General features: G+C 46.0%; 1 protein-coding gene across 1 annotated transcript in view; it reads right to left on the reverse strand.

Annotated features, from left to right (window-relative positions):
* The window catches only part of AGBL1 (AGBL carboxypeptidase 1), a 602,072-nt gene that overhangs the window by 448,129 nt on the left and 136,933 nt on the right, over positions 1–17,010 (reverse strand). Inside the window, exons 16-17 of the mRNA XM_066589394.1 lie at positions 11,918–12,005; positions 270–408 (exon numbers count right to left, since the gene is read on the reverse strand). Coding sequence (XP_066445491.1) covers positions 270–408; positions 11,918–12,005 — 227 coding nt within the window. The remainder of the gene's footprint in view (positions 1–269; positions 409–11,917; positions 12,006–17,010) is intronic.

Genomic DNA, 17,010 nt, shown 5'->3' on the forward strand with positions numbered 1-17,010 from the left:
ATGGCTCCATTCAAAACTGAGCCGTAATATGGCCTAATACATGAGCCCTTACATTCAGTGTTCAAACTATAAGCATTGCAGAATAAGCTATTGTACACATTTTTTTATGTATATAGATATTATATAGCCTGTCATTACTAAACACAGTGGCAAATAAAAGTCATAGACAGTTAAGTGGAAGATCCAAGTATGGCTTTTGTACCCGGACCTAAAAATATTGAGGCGGTATAAGAATAATAAAGTATATGGTTTAATAAAGGTACTCTTACCAAGAGAGCAGAGTATGTATAAGGGTAATGATATGCCAAGTAACAAACATCATCGTAGTGCTGGAATTTCACAGTGAAAGTCAGCGTGTAATATCTTCTTCTCTTCTTTGCATCAGATGCTCGGTAACAAAACAGATTTCTAGTAAAGAACATATGAGAAATGAGATATTTAACTCTTCCGCAGTCATAGGAGGAGAAAGTTCAAACGTATATTTGATGTATTTATCAGATTCTGGATCAACTGATTATCCCTGATGTACAGAACCCAAAATTGACTTCTTCAAGGTGATATCTGTTTACTTATTCCAAAGGTGGTACGACTGCTTTTTCGTTCTCATCACTGTCAGGTTGTGCATTTTTTTTTATCTTTCAACACTTCTAATTAAAAGTTATGTTGTAGGATTATTAGTGTCAGTCATTCTATTTCAGGGGAACTCTCACATTCTAGCTGGGGTAGACTTTTTTCACTATCACTAACATTACTGGTTTACAGATTATGTTATACTTCACTTCTGTTGATCTGATACATCTCTACTGGAGATATGCTAAGCTTCACTGTCTCCAAGAATGCCATTGAATTGAATGGAGCAGTAGTGTGCACACATTACCATTGCTCCATTCATTTCAGAACACTGGGGACCCTTGTTCTTCTCATCAGCAGTTGACCCACCACCGGTCAGATGCTTATTTTGTTTCCTGTGGATAGGTGATAAATTAATTTTGTGGTTTACAGTATTTCCATTCAAAGAAACATCCCTTGGATGCAAAGCAATGCCCTAATCCGAAGAGCTCAAGCACTCAGCAAACTGTGCACAGCAGCATATTGAGTCATTAGACACTAAGGATGGTGCCTTTGTATGGATTGTTATTATGATGTTCTTGTCTAGAGATGAGCGAACACCAAAATGTTCGGGTGTTCGTTATTCGAAACGAACTTCCCGCGATGTTCGAGGGTTCGTTTCGAATAACGAACCCCATTGAAGTCAATGGGCGACCAGAACATTTTTGTATTTCGCCGATGCTCGCTAAGGTTTTCATGTGTGAAAATCTGGGCAATTCAAGAAAGTGATGGGAACGACACAGCAACGGATAGGGCAGGCGAGGGGCTACATGTTGGGCTGCATCTCAAGTTCACAGGTCCCACTATTAAGCCACAATAGCGGCAAGAGTGGGGCCCCCCCCCTCCCAACAACTTTTACTTCTGAAAAGCCATCATTAGCATGGCATACCTTTGCTAAGCACCACACTACCTCCAACAAAGCACAATCACCGCCTGCATGACACTCCACTGCCACTTCTACTGGGTTACATGCTGCCCAACCGCCCCCCCTTCCCCCCACAGCGCACACCAAAGTGTCCCTGCGCAGCCTTCAGCTGCCCTCATGCCACACCACCCTCATGTCTATTTAGAAGTGCGTCTGCCATGAGGAGGAACCACAGGCACACACTGCAGAGGTTGGCATGGCTAGGCAGCGACCCTCTTTAAAAGGGGTGGGGCGATAGCCCACAATGCTGTACAGAAGCAATGAGAAATAGAATCCTGTGCCACCGCCATCAGGAGCTGCACACGTGGGCATAGCAATGGGGAACCTATGTGCCACACACTATTCATTCTGTCAAGGTGTCTGCATGCCCCAGTTAGACCGGGCTTTTTAATTCATAGACACAGGCAGGTACAACTCCCTATTGTGAAGTCCCTGTCGACCGACAGCATGGGTGGCTCCCTGGAACCCACCGGCGGTACACAAAAATATCCCATTGCATTGCCCAACACAGCTGAGGTAGTAATGTCGTGCGTAATACAGGTGGGCTTCGGCCCACACTGCATGCCCCAGTCTGACTGGGGTTCTTTAGAAGTGGACACATGTAGGTTAAACTTCCTGTGGACCCACAGCATGGGTGGGTGCCAGGAAGCCACCGGCGGTACATAGAAATATCCCATTGCATTGCCCAACACAGCTGAGGTAGTAATGTCGTGCGTAATACAGGTGGGCTTCGGCCCACACTGCATGCCCCACTCAGACTGGGGTTCTTTAGAAGTGGAAACAGATGCATTTATAATTCCCTGTGGACCCACAGCCTGGGTGGGTGCCAGGAAGCCACCGGCGGTACATAAATATATCCCATTGCATTGCCCAACACAGCTGAGGTAACGTCAGCTGGAATGCAGGTGGGCTAAAAATTAATTTGATTACACTGTAGGCGAGGGCCCACAAAAATTGCTGTATCAACAGTACTAATGTACATCCCAAAAATTGGCCATGGCCAGCCAAGAGGGCAGGTGAAACCCATTAATCGCTTTGGTTAATGTGGCTTAAGTGGTAACTAGGCCTGGAGGCAGCCCAGTGTAACGAAAAATTGGTTCAAGTTACAGTTCCAACGCTTTTAAGCGCATTGAAACTTTTAAAAATTGTTTAGAAAAATTATTTGAGTGAGCCTTGTGGCCCTAAGAAAAATTGCCCGTTCAGCGTGATTACGTGAGGTTTCAGGAGGAGTAGCAGGAGGAGGAGGAGGAGGAATATTAGACACAGATTGATGAAGCAGAAATGTCCCCGTTTTGGATGGTGAGAGAGAACGTAGCTTCCATCCGTGGGTGCAGCCTACGTATTGCTTACGTATCGCTGCTGTCCGCTGGTGGAGAAGAGAAGTCTGGGGAAATCCAGCCTTTGTTCATCTTGATGAGTGTTAGCCTGTCGGCACTGTCGGTTGACAGGCGGGTACGCTTATCTGTGATGATTCCCCCAGCCGCACTAAACACCCTCTCCGACAAGACGCTAGCCGCAGGACAAGCAAGCACCTCCAGGGCATACAGCGCTAGTTCAGGCCATGTGTCCAGCTTCGACACCCAGTAGTTGTAGGTGGCAGAGGCGTCACGGAGGACGGTCGTGCGATCGGCTACGTACTCCCTCACCATCCTTTTACAGTGCTCCCGCCGACTCAGCCTTGACTGGGGAGCGGTGACACAGTCTTGGTGGGGAGCCATAAAGCTGTCCAGGCCCTTAAAGACTGTTGCACTGCCTGGGATGTACATGCTGCTCGATCTCCGCACCTCCCCTGCTACCTTGCCCTCGGTACTGCGCCTTCTGCCACTAGCGCTGTCGGCTGGGAATTTTACCATCAGCTTGTCCGCAAGGGTCCTGTGGTATAGCAACACTCTCGAACCCCTTTCCTCTTCGGGAATGAGAGTGGGCAGGTTCTCCTTATAGCGTGGGTCGAGCAGTGTGTACACCCAGTAATCCGTTGTGGCCAGAATGCGTGCAACGCGAGGGTCACGAGAAAGGCATCCTAACATGAAGTCAGCCATGTGTGCCAGGGTACCAGTACGCAACACATGGCTGTCTTTACTAGGAAGATCACTTTCAGGATCCTCCTCCTCCTCCTCAGGCCATACACGCTGAAAGGATGACAGGCAATCAGCCGGTGTACCGTCAGCAGCGGGCCAAGCTGTCTCTTCCCCCTCCTCCTCATCCTCCTCATGCTCCTCCTCCTCCTCCTGTACGCGCTGAGAAATAGACAGGAGGGTGCCCTGACTATCCAGCGGCATACTGTCTTCCACCGCCCCCGTTTCCGAGCGCAAAGCAGCTGCCTTTATGGTTTGCAGGGAATTTCTCAAGATGCATAGCAGAGGAATGGTGACACTAATGATTGTAGCATCGCCGCTCACCACCTGGGTAGACTCCTCAAAATTACCAAGGACATGGCAGATGTCTGCCAACCAGGCCCACTCTTCTGAAAGGAATTGAGGAGGCTGACTCCCACTGCGCCGCCCATGTTGGAGTTGGTATTCGACTATAGCTCTACGCTGTTCATAGAGCCTGGCCAACATGTGGAGCGTAAAGTTCCACCGTGTGGGCACGTCGCACAGCAGTCGGTGCACTGGCAGCTTAAAGTGATGTTGCAGGGTGCGCAGGGTGGCAGCGTCCGTGTGGGACTTGCGGAAATGTGCGCAGAGCCGGCGCGCCTTTACGAGCAGGTCTGACAAGCGTGGGTAGCTTTTCAGAAAGCGCTGAACCACCAAATTAAAGACGTGGGCCAGGCATGGCACGTGCGTGAGGCTGCCGAGCTGCAGAGCCGCCACCAGGTTACGGCCGTTGTCACACACGACCATGCCCGGTTGGAGGCTCAGCGGCGCAAGCCAGCGGTCGGTCTGCTGTGTCAGACCCTGCAGCAGTTCATGGGCCGTGTGCCTCTTATCGCCTAAGCTGAGTAGTTTCAGCACGGCCTGCTGACGCTTGCCCACCGCTGTGCTGCCACACCGCGCGACACCGACTGCTGGCGACATGCTGCTGCTAACACATCTTGATTGCGAGACAGAGGAGGAGGAGGAGGAGGAGGGTGCTTTAGTGGAGGAAGCATACACCTCCGCAGATTCCACCACCGAGCTGGGGCCCGCAATTCTGGGGGTGGGTAGGACGTGAGCGGTCCCAGGCTCTGACTCTGTCCCAGCCTCCACTAAATTCACCCAATGTGCCGTCAGGGAGATGTAGTGGCCCTGCCCGCCTGTGCTTGTCCACGTGTCCGTTGTTAAGTGGACCGTGGCAGTAACCGCGTTGGTGAGGGCGCGTACAATGTTGCGGGAGACGTGGTCGTGCAGGGCTGGGACGGCACATCGGGAAAAGTAGTGGCGACTGGGAACTGAGTAGCGCGGGGCCGCCGCCTCCATGATACTTTTGAAGGACTCAGTTTCCACAACCCTATACGGCAGCATCTCAAGGCTGATGAATTTTGCTATGCGGACGGTTAACGTTTGAGCGTGCGGGTGCGTGGCGGCGTACTTGCGCTTGCGCTCCAACAGTTGCGCAAGCGACGGCTGGACGGTGCGCTGAACTACACTGCTGGATGGGGCCGAGGACAGCGGAGATGAGGGTGTGGGTGCAGGCCATGAGGCGGTAGTGCCTGTGTCCTGAGAGGGGGGTTGCATCTCAGTGGCAGGTTGGGGCACAGGGGGAGAGGCAGGGGTGCAAACCGGAGGTGCTGAACGGCCTTCGTCCCACCTTGTGGGGTGCTTGGCCATCATATGTCTGCGCATGGTGGTGGTGGTGAGGCTGTTGGTGTTGGCTCCCCGGCTGAGCTTTGCGCGACAAAGGTTGCACACCACTGTTCGTCGGTCGTCAGGCGTCTCTGTGAAAAACTGCCAGACCTTAGAGCACCTCGGCCTCTGCAGGGTGGCATGGCGCGAGGGGGCGCTTTGGGAAACAGTTGGTGGATTATTCGGTCTGGCCCTGCCTCTACCCCTGGCCATCGCACTGCCTCTTGCAACCTGCCCTGCTGATGCCCTTGACTCCCCCTCTGAAGACCTGTCCTCCTGAGTAAGCGTTGCACACCAGGTGGGGTCAGTCACCTCATCGTCCTGCTGCTCTTCCTCCGAATCCTCTGTGCGCTGCTCCCTCGGACTTACTGCCCTTACTACTACCTCACTGCAAGACAACTGTGTCTGATCGTCATCGTCCTCCTCACCCACAGAAAGTTGTTGAGACAGTTGGCGGAAGTCCCCAGCCTCTTCCCCCGGACCCCGGGAACTTTCGAATGGTTGGGCATCAGTGACGATAAACTCCTCTGGTGGGAGAGGAACCGCTGCTGCCCAATCTAAGCAGGGGCCCGAGAACAGTTCCTGGGAGTGTTCCCGCTCCTGAGCAGGTGTCATTGTAGTGGAGTGAGGAGGCTGGGAGGAAGGAGGAGCAGCAGACAGAGGATTCGGATTTGCAGCAGTGGACGGCGCAGAATTGCGTGTTGACGATAGGTTGCTCGAAGCACTTTCTGCCATCCAGGACAGGACCTGCTCACACTGCTCATTTTCTAATAACCGTCTCCCGCGTGGACCCATTAATTGGGCGATGAATGTGGGGACGCCAGAAACGTGCCTCTCTCCTAATCGCGCAGCAGTCGGCTGCGACACACCTGGATCAGGAGCTCGGCCTGTGCCCACACCCTGACTTGGCCCTCCGCGTCCTCGGCCGCGTCCACGTCCTCTAGGCCTACCCCTACCCCTCAGCATGCTGTATTACCAGTGATTTGATTTCACAGACAGGAAATAAATTGGCGCAAGACTGCAGGCCAAATATATTTTTTTTTCCCTTTTTTGAAAACGAAAGGCCCCACTGCCTCTAGTGAATGAATAATCTAAGTTTAATAACTGTGCTGTGGCCCTACTAATGTGTCACAGAACGTGAAGGTAGCAGAGTTATTATAACTCTGGCAGAGCAGGTATTTTTTTCCCAATTAAGGAAAGCAAATGGCGAAGCCAGCAGTAAACCGTAGCTGGGTGCGTCTGATTTTTAAACGTTGCACACGCAGCCGACACGTGTCCACCGCCCTTAGGACAGACAGAGGCTGGACAAATAGAATTATTTTCAGTTTTTTTCCACCAAAAGGCAGCACTGCGTATATTCAATGAACATGAGAAGTTTAATAACTGTGCTGTGGCCCTGCTAATGTGGCACAGAACTTGAGGGTAGCAGAGTTATTATAACTCTGGCAGAGCAGGTATTTTTTTTCCAAATTAAGGAAAGCAAATGGCGAAGCCAGGAGTAAAACGTAGCTGGGTGCGTCTGATTTTTAAACGTTGCACACGCAGCCGACACGTTTCCACAGCCCTTAGGACGGACAGAGGCAGGTCAAATACAATTTTTTTCACTTGTTTTACAAGCAAAAGGCCGCACTGCGTATATTCAATGAATAATAACTGTGTTGTGGCCCTGCCTACACAATTCTTTCCCTGCAGTATCAATGGAGGGTGCAATGCTCTGCAGAGGCGATTTTGAGAAGAAAAAAAATATGCAGCACAGCTAACAGCAGCCAGCACAGTACTGCACACGGTTAAATATGGCCCTAGAAAGGACCGTTGAGGTTCTTGAAGGCTACACTCACTCCTAACACTCTCCCTGCCTATGCAACACTTCTGTCCCTAATGCCGGGTGCAACGCTCTGCAGAGCCGATTTTGAGAAGAAAAAAAATTGCCACTGCTAACAGCAGCCAACACACAGCTATCAGTGGCCCTAATAAGGACCTTTGGTGGTCTTGAAGCCTACACTAACTACCAATTCTTTCCCTACAGCAGCTCCGGTACAAACAGCACTGTCCCTCATCTAACTCACAAGGCATCTGAGGCGAGCCACGGGAGGGGCCGACTTTTATATTAGGCGGACACCTGATCTCCCCAGCCACTCACTGCAGGGGGGTGGTATAGGGCTTGAACGACGCAGGGGGAAGTTGTAATGCCTTCCCTGTCTTTCAATTGGCCAGAAAAGCGCGCTAACGTCTCAGGGAAGGAAGTGAAAGTAACCCGAACACCGCATGGTGTTCGTTACGAATAACGAACATCCCGAACACCCTAATATCCGCACGGATATCAAGTTCGGACGAACATGTTCGCTCATCTCTATTCTTGTCCCGTAGATACAATCCCAGGAGAGAATACCTCAATAATATGGTGTATATTGGAGCATGTTGCAACAAAAAAAAAACTCTTTATGCTTTTGTATGATTTTGAAATAACTGCAGTTTGGTACCACCGGCTATTATACGCTATCCTGCCAAAAAAAATGGATACATGAACAAGAATCAAATGTATTTATTTACATGTGTTAATACTTGGTGTGACCTCCTTTGGCCCTAATGATATGGAATACTCTCCATGACATACTTTCTACTAATATCTAATACACTTCAGCTGGTATTTCCCTCCAATCATCCTGCAAATGTCTGCTGAGTTTTTTCAAAGAAGATACATTAGCCTGATTACAATAGTGCAAGAAGCATCGTCATTGGGCAGCTGAGTAATGGAAGAACATACTATGTGAGGGATGAATCACACCACTCCATCTTCAAGTCATATGCACATACCTGTGGAGGATGCCTGGCAAACGTTATTATCTTGAACTTGTTGTGCCGACAGTTAAAGGGGTTGTCCCGCGGCAGCAAGTGGGGTTATACACTTCTGTATGGCCATATTAATGCACTTTGTAATATACATCGTGCATTAAATATGAGCCATACAGAAGTTATTCACTTACCTGCTCCGTTGCTGGCGTCCCCGTCGCCATGGTGCCGTCTAATTTCAGCGTCTAATCGCCCGATTAGACGCGCTTGCGCAGATGGGTCTTTTCCCTTCGGCTCGGCTCGGCAGCAGCGGTGTTCTGGCTCCACCCCCTTCTACGCGTCATCGCGTAGCTCCGCCCCGTCACATGTGCCGATTCCAGCCAATCAGGAGGCTGGAATCGGCACATGTGACGGGGTGGAGCCACGCGATGACACGTACAAGGGGGCAGAGCCAGAACGCCGCTGCTGCCGAGCCGAGCCGAAGGAGAAAGACCCATCTGCGCAAGCGCGTCTAATCGGGCGATTAGACGCTGAAATTAGACGGCACCATGGCGACGGGGACGCCAGCAACGGAGCAGGTAAGTGAATAACTTCTGTATGGCTCATATTTAATTAATGCACGATGTATATTACAAAGTGCATTGATATGGCTATACAGAAGTGCATAACCCCACTTGCTATCGCGGGACAACCCCTTTAAGTATGACTGAGGTTCCGTTATAGTCAGGGAATGTTTTACAGTCTCAGTTCATATGTTGTTCTGGCAAGAACCATGAACTCAGAGGTGTACCTTGACATTCTAGACAATAACGTGCTGCCAACAATGTGACAATACTCTGAGAATGTTCTTGTCACAAGGACATACTCTGTCACAAATCCAATGATGTTTTACATTGGTCAGAGGATATGGATGTTTCATGGTTGGGCTGGCCTGAACAGAGTCCCCATGTGAACCCTTCTGAACATTTTTGGGACAAACTGAAAGATTGGTTTGGGAAAAATGAGCAGCATCCATCTTCTTTGAGAGAACTTTCCATATGTTTGCAGGATGAATGGAGGGGAATACCAGTGGAAGTGAGTCAAACATTAGTAGAAATGGCAAGGAGAGTATCTGATATCATGAAGGCCAAAGGAGCCCCGCTAAGTATTAACATATGTAAATAAATTCTACTTTTGATTCTTGCTCAGGTGTCCAATTGCTTTTGGTAGAATATCGTGGGTGCTATACTAGGCTAGCACCACATACGCCTTTTTGTAATGACATTTTCCAATTTCAGCTATGAAGTTATCGTTTCGGTTTAGTAAATTGAGTGGCACGCAACTTGACAAAATTAAAGATCCTACTTGTATAGCCTTGGCCTTACAGCCCTGTCAAATGTGGAGGTTCTATGGATTTATAAGATGTGCATGAGACATAATTCAGTGTCCACATCCTAACTAGCAAAAAGCTAAAATGTACAAATTGATGAAAACGCTGGTATAAAATAACAACAGCCGACGTGTGTAGTAGTGTGAAAACCTATATTTTTTTCTTGATAACATATGAAAGCAAAATCGCAGTTTGGGATAAAATCTTTGATCATTACAAAGTCACGTTTGTATAGAGTGAGAAAACATTCAGCAGCCTTTGTTCAAAACGCGACTTTTAAAAGAAGGGGAATACTAACACCTGTTTAGGAGTATTCATCTGTCATAAGGCACAATTTTCTTTGAATATGAGACCAGCCATTATATTCACTTTACAAATAACCATTAAACTATATTGCACCCACTAGTGCATTTCGAACCAATTTCCTCACACAGCACCAATTATGCTGCTGTCTAACCTTCCTAGTTTTAGAAGTATTGTGTAGAAGTTTTCTGACAAATTGTATCATCTCAGTTGTACCCGAGAACAAAATGAACTGTGGTGCCGAGTGTGGAAGCTGTAATTTTACTTTACAGTAATCTTCTGTGCAGTCTGAAGAGGTCCTTCAGATACTGCAACTGCTAAACCAATAAAGACGAAAATCTAAAAGGACAACATAGATACTTATAGCTATATACAACACCCCACTACATATTATGGCGTGCTTCCAGAAACCTGCATTTTACAACATTGGGGGGTAATAGGTTGACTTTTTTTCAGCCTTACACACTATGTTACAATTGTCATTCGGCATAACACTTGAAAAGGGATTAAAAGTCTTTAAAAAAGAGAGTTAAATACAAAGCCAAAACATTTTCCTAAACTACTCAAAAAAGTATATGGTGTCCCCTATCTACGATTACAGTGAGCTTAAAGGAGTTGTCCAGTTACAAACTATTGATGGACCTAAGATAAGCTATAAATAGTAGATCAATGGGGGTCCTCCACCTGGAATCCCAACTGGTTAGCTGTTTTCTGGGCTAGTGTGCTCACACACTGAACTGATTTCTGCAGAAAGCAGACAGCTCCATTTCTACTGCAGTGGTCAGGTCTGGAATTGCAGGCATTGAAATAAATGAGAACTTGACCTGCAATTCCAAGCTTCGCCACACTGCAGTGGGAATGGAACTGACTCCTTCCTGCAGAAATCAACTCAGTGTAAGAACACACTGGGCAAGAGAAGAGCTAATTGGCAGGGTCCAGGGTGGCATGGCCCAACTGATCTACCTTTGATGGTTTATTGTGCAGATAGGCCCATCCATAGTTTGCAACCGAACAACTAAGGGAACAGTCTACTTAGTAGACGGGTGAGCTGACTTAGTACGTGAGTCAGCCTATGTAGTCCCAGGTGTATTCATTTAACCTTGCGAAATTGCATAGCTCAGTGCGTAATTTCTGACAGATGAGGGCCTTTAGTGCACAAATGCGCATCAAATAGAGCATGCTGCATTGTTTTACCTTGCACTGAAAATGCATGCAGAAATTAAACATGTGTGAAGGAACCCAGTGAAATCAATGGGTTCTGTATTCTGCATATTGCGGGTGCAGATTTCACGGCTGCAAATGTGCATGCACATGCGCCAGTGTGTTGAAGCCCTTATACTTACCTGGCTGTAAGTCAGTCTGTTAGCATTACTCTTTTCTTGTTCAGTTGATGCATACAGAAATATGCTGTTCACTATGGGTGTGTGTGCATTGACTATAGAAAAAGAGTCATCCTTTCAGATCATGCGTTGACTTCCAGGGGTGCCAGAAAGGAAACAAGGAGTATAAAAAGCATTGAGGGCTTAAACAGATGGGCATGTTTTAGTCCCCGTTATGCGGCCGTGAAAATCACAGCCGCATAATGGGACAAAAGAAGCCATTGATTTCAATGGTTTAGTTTTCACTAGCGGTATTCTTGCACGCTAATAGTACGTGTGAGAAAACATAGGACTTGCCCTATCTTTCTCGCACATAGTTTTCCTATATGCGAGAAAGATAGGGCAGGACCAGTCTTTCTGCTTTTTTTTCAAACTTTGCGCGGAGTTTGAGTAGTCCGTAGCAGCCAGCGTAGTTGTGCACACGCCCATCTGGAGAAGCCCTTAGATATGGGAAATTTAGTGTGGAGTACTGCAGGGGCAAATTCTGCTGCTTGTTGAAGGAACAATTCTGTTCCATGTGAAAGGTCTCTGACAGCGACAGCCACATGGCCCTCAATAAGCGCAATGACTACGGAACACGCAAAGACATTCAGTAGATATTTCCAATAATAATAACAGCCATGGATAGTCCAAATAACAGTATCAGGTACCCCAAGAATAGTCACATAGCTCCCAGGCCTGAATACTTAGAGGGGTAGAAAACTCAAGTCTTGCAGGTTAGGGGACTTTGGCCATGGGGTTTACAATGGGTTACAATTAAATATGAGTTGAGACGTACTTATAATAGCAGATGTTGGATCCAGTCCTCATCCAATATGTCCTTCCTTTGAGTGCTTCCTTCACTGAATATATAACAGGTTGCATACCTGTGTGAACCCAAAGCAAAATCATTATCACACTCCATACTATAAGTTGAATCAGGGTCAGTTAAATACATATAAGGCTAAGCAGGACTGTAAAAGCAGAAACTCTGAACATACAAATCTCACAGGCATGAGAATTGCATGTATTTTCAATAGAAAAACTTGCATTAATCTGTCATGTGCCTGTGGGTACCATGGAAGTGGGATATGAATTTTTTTCTCACCCATTGTTTCCAATTCGTGAGATTTTTGTGGACTTTTTTGTATGTAACAGGATCACGTGAGATAAACATTGCACATGCAAATAGACCCATTGAAAACACTTGGGGCCAATTTTAGTACGCATTTTGTGTATCTCACAGTGCACAAAACTCGCTGGTGTGATCTGTGAGAACCTCTTCTTAGCAGCAGGACATCAAAATCTGTGAAGAGATTCTGCATAGCTGTTCTGTACTGAAAACAAGAGAATTTAGGTTTTTTTGGAGTAAGGTCAGAGACATTTGATCGTATTACAAAATATGCTCGCTCCCACGCAACTTTTTTGTGCACATATCTGCGCAAATACTGTGCATATCTGCCTAGGGACTGCTAGTTCACATGGGTGGGGGAATCACCCTGCTCTTATTTAAATGGCTATTAAGCCAAACGAGGTGCCAGTGTTCCCAGTAAGCATAGCATTTTGTACATAAGTGCAAATTTGCGCACCTCCCATAGACCTCTATGGGCCTCTTTGGTGCCCAAATGTGCATGACATGGAGCAGGTCCTATTTTTTGCACCCGCAAGAACTGCGCATACAAAAAAAAAAGTGAGGATAAACCCATTAAAATCAATGTTGTATTGCATGGAAAAGCACAGAAAAATATGTTTATCTGTAGGAGTCCTAAAGTACAATTTTCACTACCAATTTCCACTACCTTTATTTTCACAGTGACCCAAAAAGATGGCAACTATGTTTCTAGCGAGTATATACTGAGGGATTGTTTTTATGATCCCAGTGTTTCCATGCTGTATAGAGAAAACACTATTATTACCACTGGCGTAACTATAGTGGATGCAGGGGATGCGGTTGCACCCGGGCCCAGGAGCCTTAGGGGCCCATAAGGCCTCTCTTTTCCATATAGGGAGCCCAGTACTCTGAATAAAGCATTATAGTTGGGGGCCCTGTTACAGATTTTGCATTGGGGCTCAGAGGCTTCAAGTTACGCCTCTGCGTTAAGTGGTTAAGAGATGTTACAGGGCCCCAAGATAAACTTTTGCACCTGGGCCCTTGAGCCTTTGGAAAGTGACAACAGCACACAATATACCTCAAGCAACTGGAGGGAGGAACCAGTGGGGCAAAATATGCACGCTTCTGTGACCGGATCTGGATCCGAGATCCCGGAAACCATGAATCAAAATGTAATCAAGTTGAAGCAGCATCCAAGGAGATAATTGCAAAATTTGAAGACTTTAATCCACCCAGCAAAAAAAATACAACGTTTCAACCACCAAGTATCTGTGGTCTTTGTCAAGTGAGCCTTTAGCTACGCCCCTGATCGTTACCATAAAATATTTTCAAAGAAAGAGAGTTTTTGCCAACCTAAGGGCTGCAGTCACTGACAATGCGAACAGCAACCCAGATCTCCTTTTCCTAGCTCCGTGAAATTCTGAATCCTTTACGGCAACTATTTTAGGCTCTGGGTCTATGATTTTCCAAGAACTCTCCACATTCACCACTTCATTTAATAGAGTTTTTAATCTTCATTATTACATTCTCTTAAAAATGCTGAATATTTATTTGCCAAATATAAAATATTAATGCATACAAGAATCCTGTGAAAGCATCAAGAAGTTCCACTGCATGTAATACTCTGCCTATGGGTGGAAAATATAATATACAGTACAGTATATTTAAAATAGAAATGTTATTTTAATCAAATTGTATCTTGTGCTATTAATATTAGAAAGTTTTCTGGGATTTCTAATTGATGGCCAGTCCTTAGTATAGGTCATCAATTTATGATCGATGGGGATCTCACTCTCTGGACTATCCTAATTAGTAGATCAAACAACAGTGTCAATGGAATCCAACCATTACCCCATTCATTGCTTACTTGGGCACAGCAATGTATACATACAAGTATGGCTATGCCTGGTATTGCTGTCTAGCCCAAATGGTTCGCATGGACTAAGCTGCACACAGCCACACTTGAAAGTTTGCAGTTGCTGACCTCTTCGATTTGCTTATCACAGAGTTTGGACACCCACAGATCATTCATTGATGGGTAAAGGAAATCTGTCAACTCCTGTGAGCCCCATCAACTAAAGTCTGGAGACATGACACTTATACTTACCTTCCCCACAGTTTCCACAGTTTCTGTTCTCTGCATGCATTCCTCAGACTACTTGTGTGCACCCATAATGAGAGGACTAGCGCACACCTACAGTGTGTAGTCAGCTCCTGTGAACCTAAGTTTATTGGGGTCATGCAAGCAAAAAGATCCCCTTTAAGCATAAGACATTAATTGAAAACTCCAGAAAACTGCTTTAAACAGACCCTCCAGTTTTGGGACAAAATTTTGTCCCTGAATTGGAGTGAGCAGGGGTTTATTACCTGCACTTGTTCTTCTCTGCCATCCCTCCAATCTGCCAGTTCCAGCTCCTGTTATCAGCTGTTCAAGATGGCTGACAATCTTCAGACTACATAATCTCCAAATGTGCATTGGTTGTGTTAGACTATTAATGAAGTATACCTGTGCTTTAATTGGCCAAAAGTGTTCATGTCTTCAGCACTGGCAAATCATTGAGCAGTGCACAGTGTGAATTAGGTAGATAGAAAATTGCAGCCACCATCTTGGATGGCAGCTTACGAAATCGGAGAGATGGCAGAGAACAATTGCAGGTTTTGTACCCCCCATCTACTCTAGTCTCAGGACAGAATTTTGTCCTAAAACCAGAGGATCACTTGTACTGCAAGCTAGATACCTACATGTATGCAATTTTTGCCAAAGTACAGTATGGCTATTCTTTAGCTTGGCTATTAATGCAACATGATATCATGGTGTGCCGTGCTATCAGGGTGATTAATTTACACTTTGAATTCCTTTTAGAATGGGGTTTGTTGCATTTAGATAAGAGAACAATCAAACTACTAATGGCTGCTTGTCAGTCTGTGAGTTACATGCTCCGCCCCTGATCACATGACGGTGATGTCATTACGGGTCCTATTCCATAGCAATGGAGGGGTTTGTAGGGGATGCATAACTCACTCATTTAGGATGACCTCCAGATGAAAGACTTGTGATGACGTCACTGTCATGTGATTAGGGGCGGAGCATGTAACTCACTCACTCTGGATCATCAGTGGCGGAGAAAGAGTGAGTGAGTTACATGCTCTGTCACTGATTTCATGATGGTGATGTCATCAAAGGTCCTTCAGCCAAGTGAGTGAGTTACATGTTATGCCCCCGATCACATGACGGTGACATCATTAAAGGTCCTGTAAGCATGCAGCTGCTGTCCGGCTAGGTGTTAATCAATGTTCCATAGCACGTAAGGCCACAGGGGTTTGTAGGGGATTGAATACTAATGAACACCTACAGCAGCTGTGTGCTTACAGGACCTGTCATGATGTCACCGTCATGTGATCAGTGTGGGAGCAGTCCAGGGTCACATGACTAGGGGGTGATCAGTGTGTGCAGGACTCTGCTGTGCTACTTTTCATCCCAGTTGCATGAAGAATGTATGTAGCAGAGCTGTATGTGATGTACATGTAACGGTGCTATGTGTGGTACTATATAATTTCCTAATAATTACTAGTATTTTTAATGTGTGGCAAATTGGGGCTACTTGATCATCAGATTGCTGTCTATTCCTTTCAGCAGAAATGGACACCATGTGCATACAGTCTCCAGAGATGTGTGTTTCTTTTAAATCTGGCACCTTCTAGTTTTAGTCCACATCCCAGCAAACATAAGTACAGCATACCACACGGTTCATTATCTGCACTGCACCAGGGTATGAGTCGGGGGTCGTCCTCCCTATAAGACTAAGGACCTTTACTCCATCTACATCAGACCTCACCAGGATATGAGTCTAGGGAAGTCCTCCCTGTCGAGGTTTCCACTAGTCCACACTGGACCTCAGGCTTGCAGCCCTTCCAGCTCTGCTAAGCTACCAACTTTCCCCTGAGTGTGTCAGGAACTGATCTTTTTTTCTAGTTCCTGCCACAGCTACAGGTATTCCAGAATGCCTGTCTGTAGCCCTCTGCAGGCCATTCTGAATACTGCACTCCTACAAATGGGATGAGATAACTTTCTGGGCCATGCTATCACAATCAAGGTAACATTTGTGCCATTTGTACACTATTAGACATAGAGATTTATTTGTACACACACGGAATATCATCCTGCCCTCAGTAGTCCTTCCTAGTAAGTAGATGAACTTTTTCTTTATACAGTATTTTTTTTGATCAGCTACAACATTCATTCTCAAGGGAGTGTTAACTTTCTCTTCATACTCACCAGTCACTACTAATTATAAATAATTAGACCCGATCATAATTCTACAAATTTCTGTAAACACAGAATGTACTTTGATGATTTGTCTAATTAATGAAAAGAAGAACATTGTTTTTGCATTACAAATAGGCAGGACAGTGACATGTTGTTTTTCTTTTGAGTCTCATCAAGAAATATTGTCTCATATGCATTTCTTCAGTATGCTCTCTGTATGCTCTCATCTCATTCAGTTGTTGCTTTTAATTAGTTCCCTCATTGTTATTTGAAAGTGGGTCTCTTACTTGAGTAGGATAAAGAATGATCAGGTTAGAAAATCTATTCCCTGATAAATCATCTTCAAATCAGCCTCTCCTTATATTAAATTATAGTCTATTCTTGTAGGAGTCATATTTGTAAAATAACAGATTCTCTGCACTTCATCAGAGTCCTGTATTTGGTATATACACCAGCAAAAGCTCCTGGTGTATATTTAAATGTATCTATAGGGCTCCATTTACCTGATAGACAC

Source organism: Eleutherodactylus coqui, chromosome 2 (assembly GCF_035609145.1).
Source record: "Eleutherodactylus coqui strain aEleCoq1 chromosome 2, aEleCoq1.hap1, whole genome shotgun sequence".
Lineage (NCBI taxonomy): Eukaryota > Metazoa > Chordata > Amphibia > Anura > Eleutherodactylidae > Eleutherodactylus > Eleutherodactylus coqui.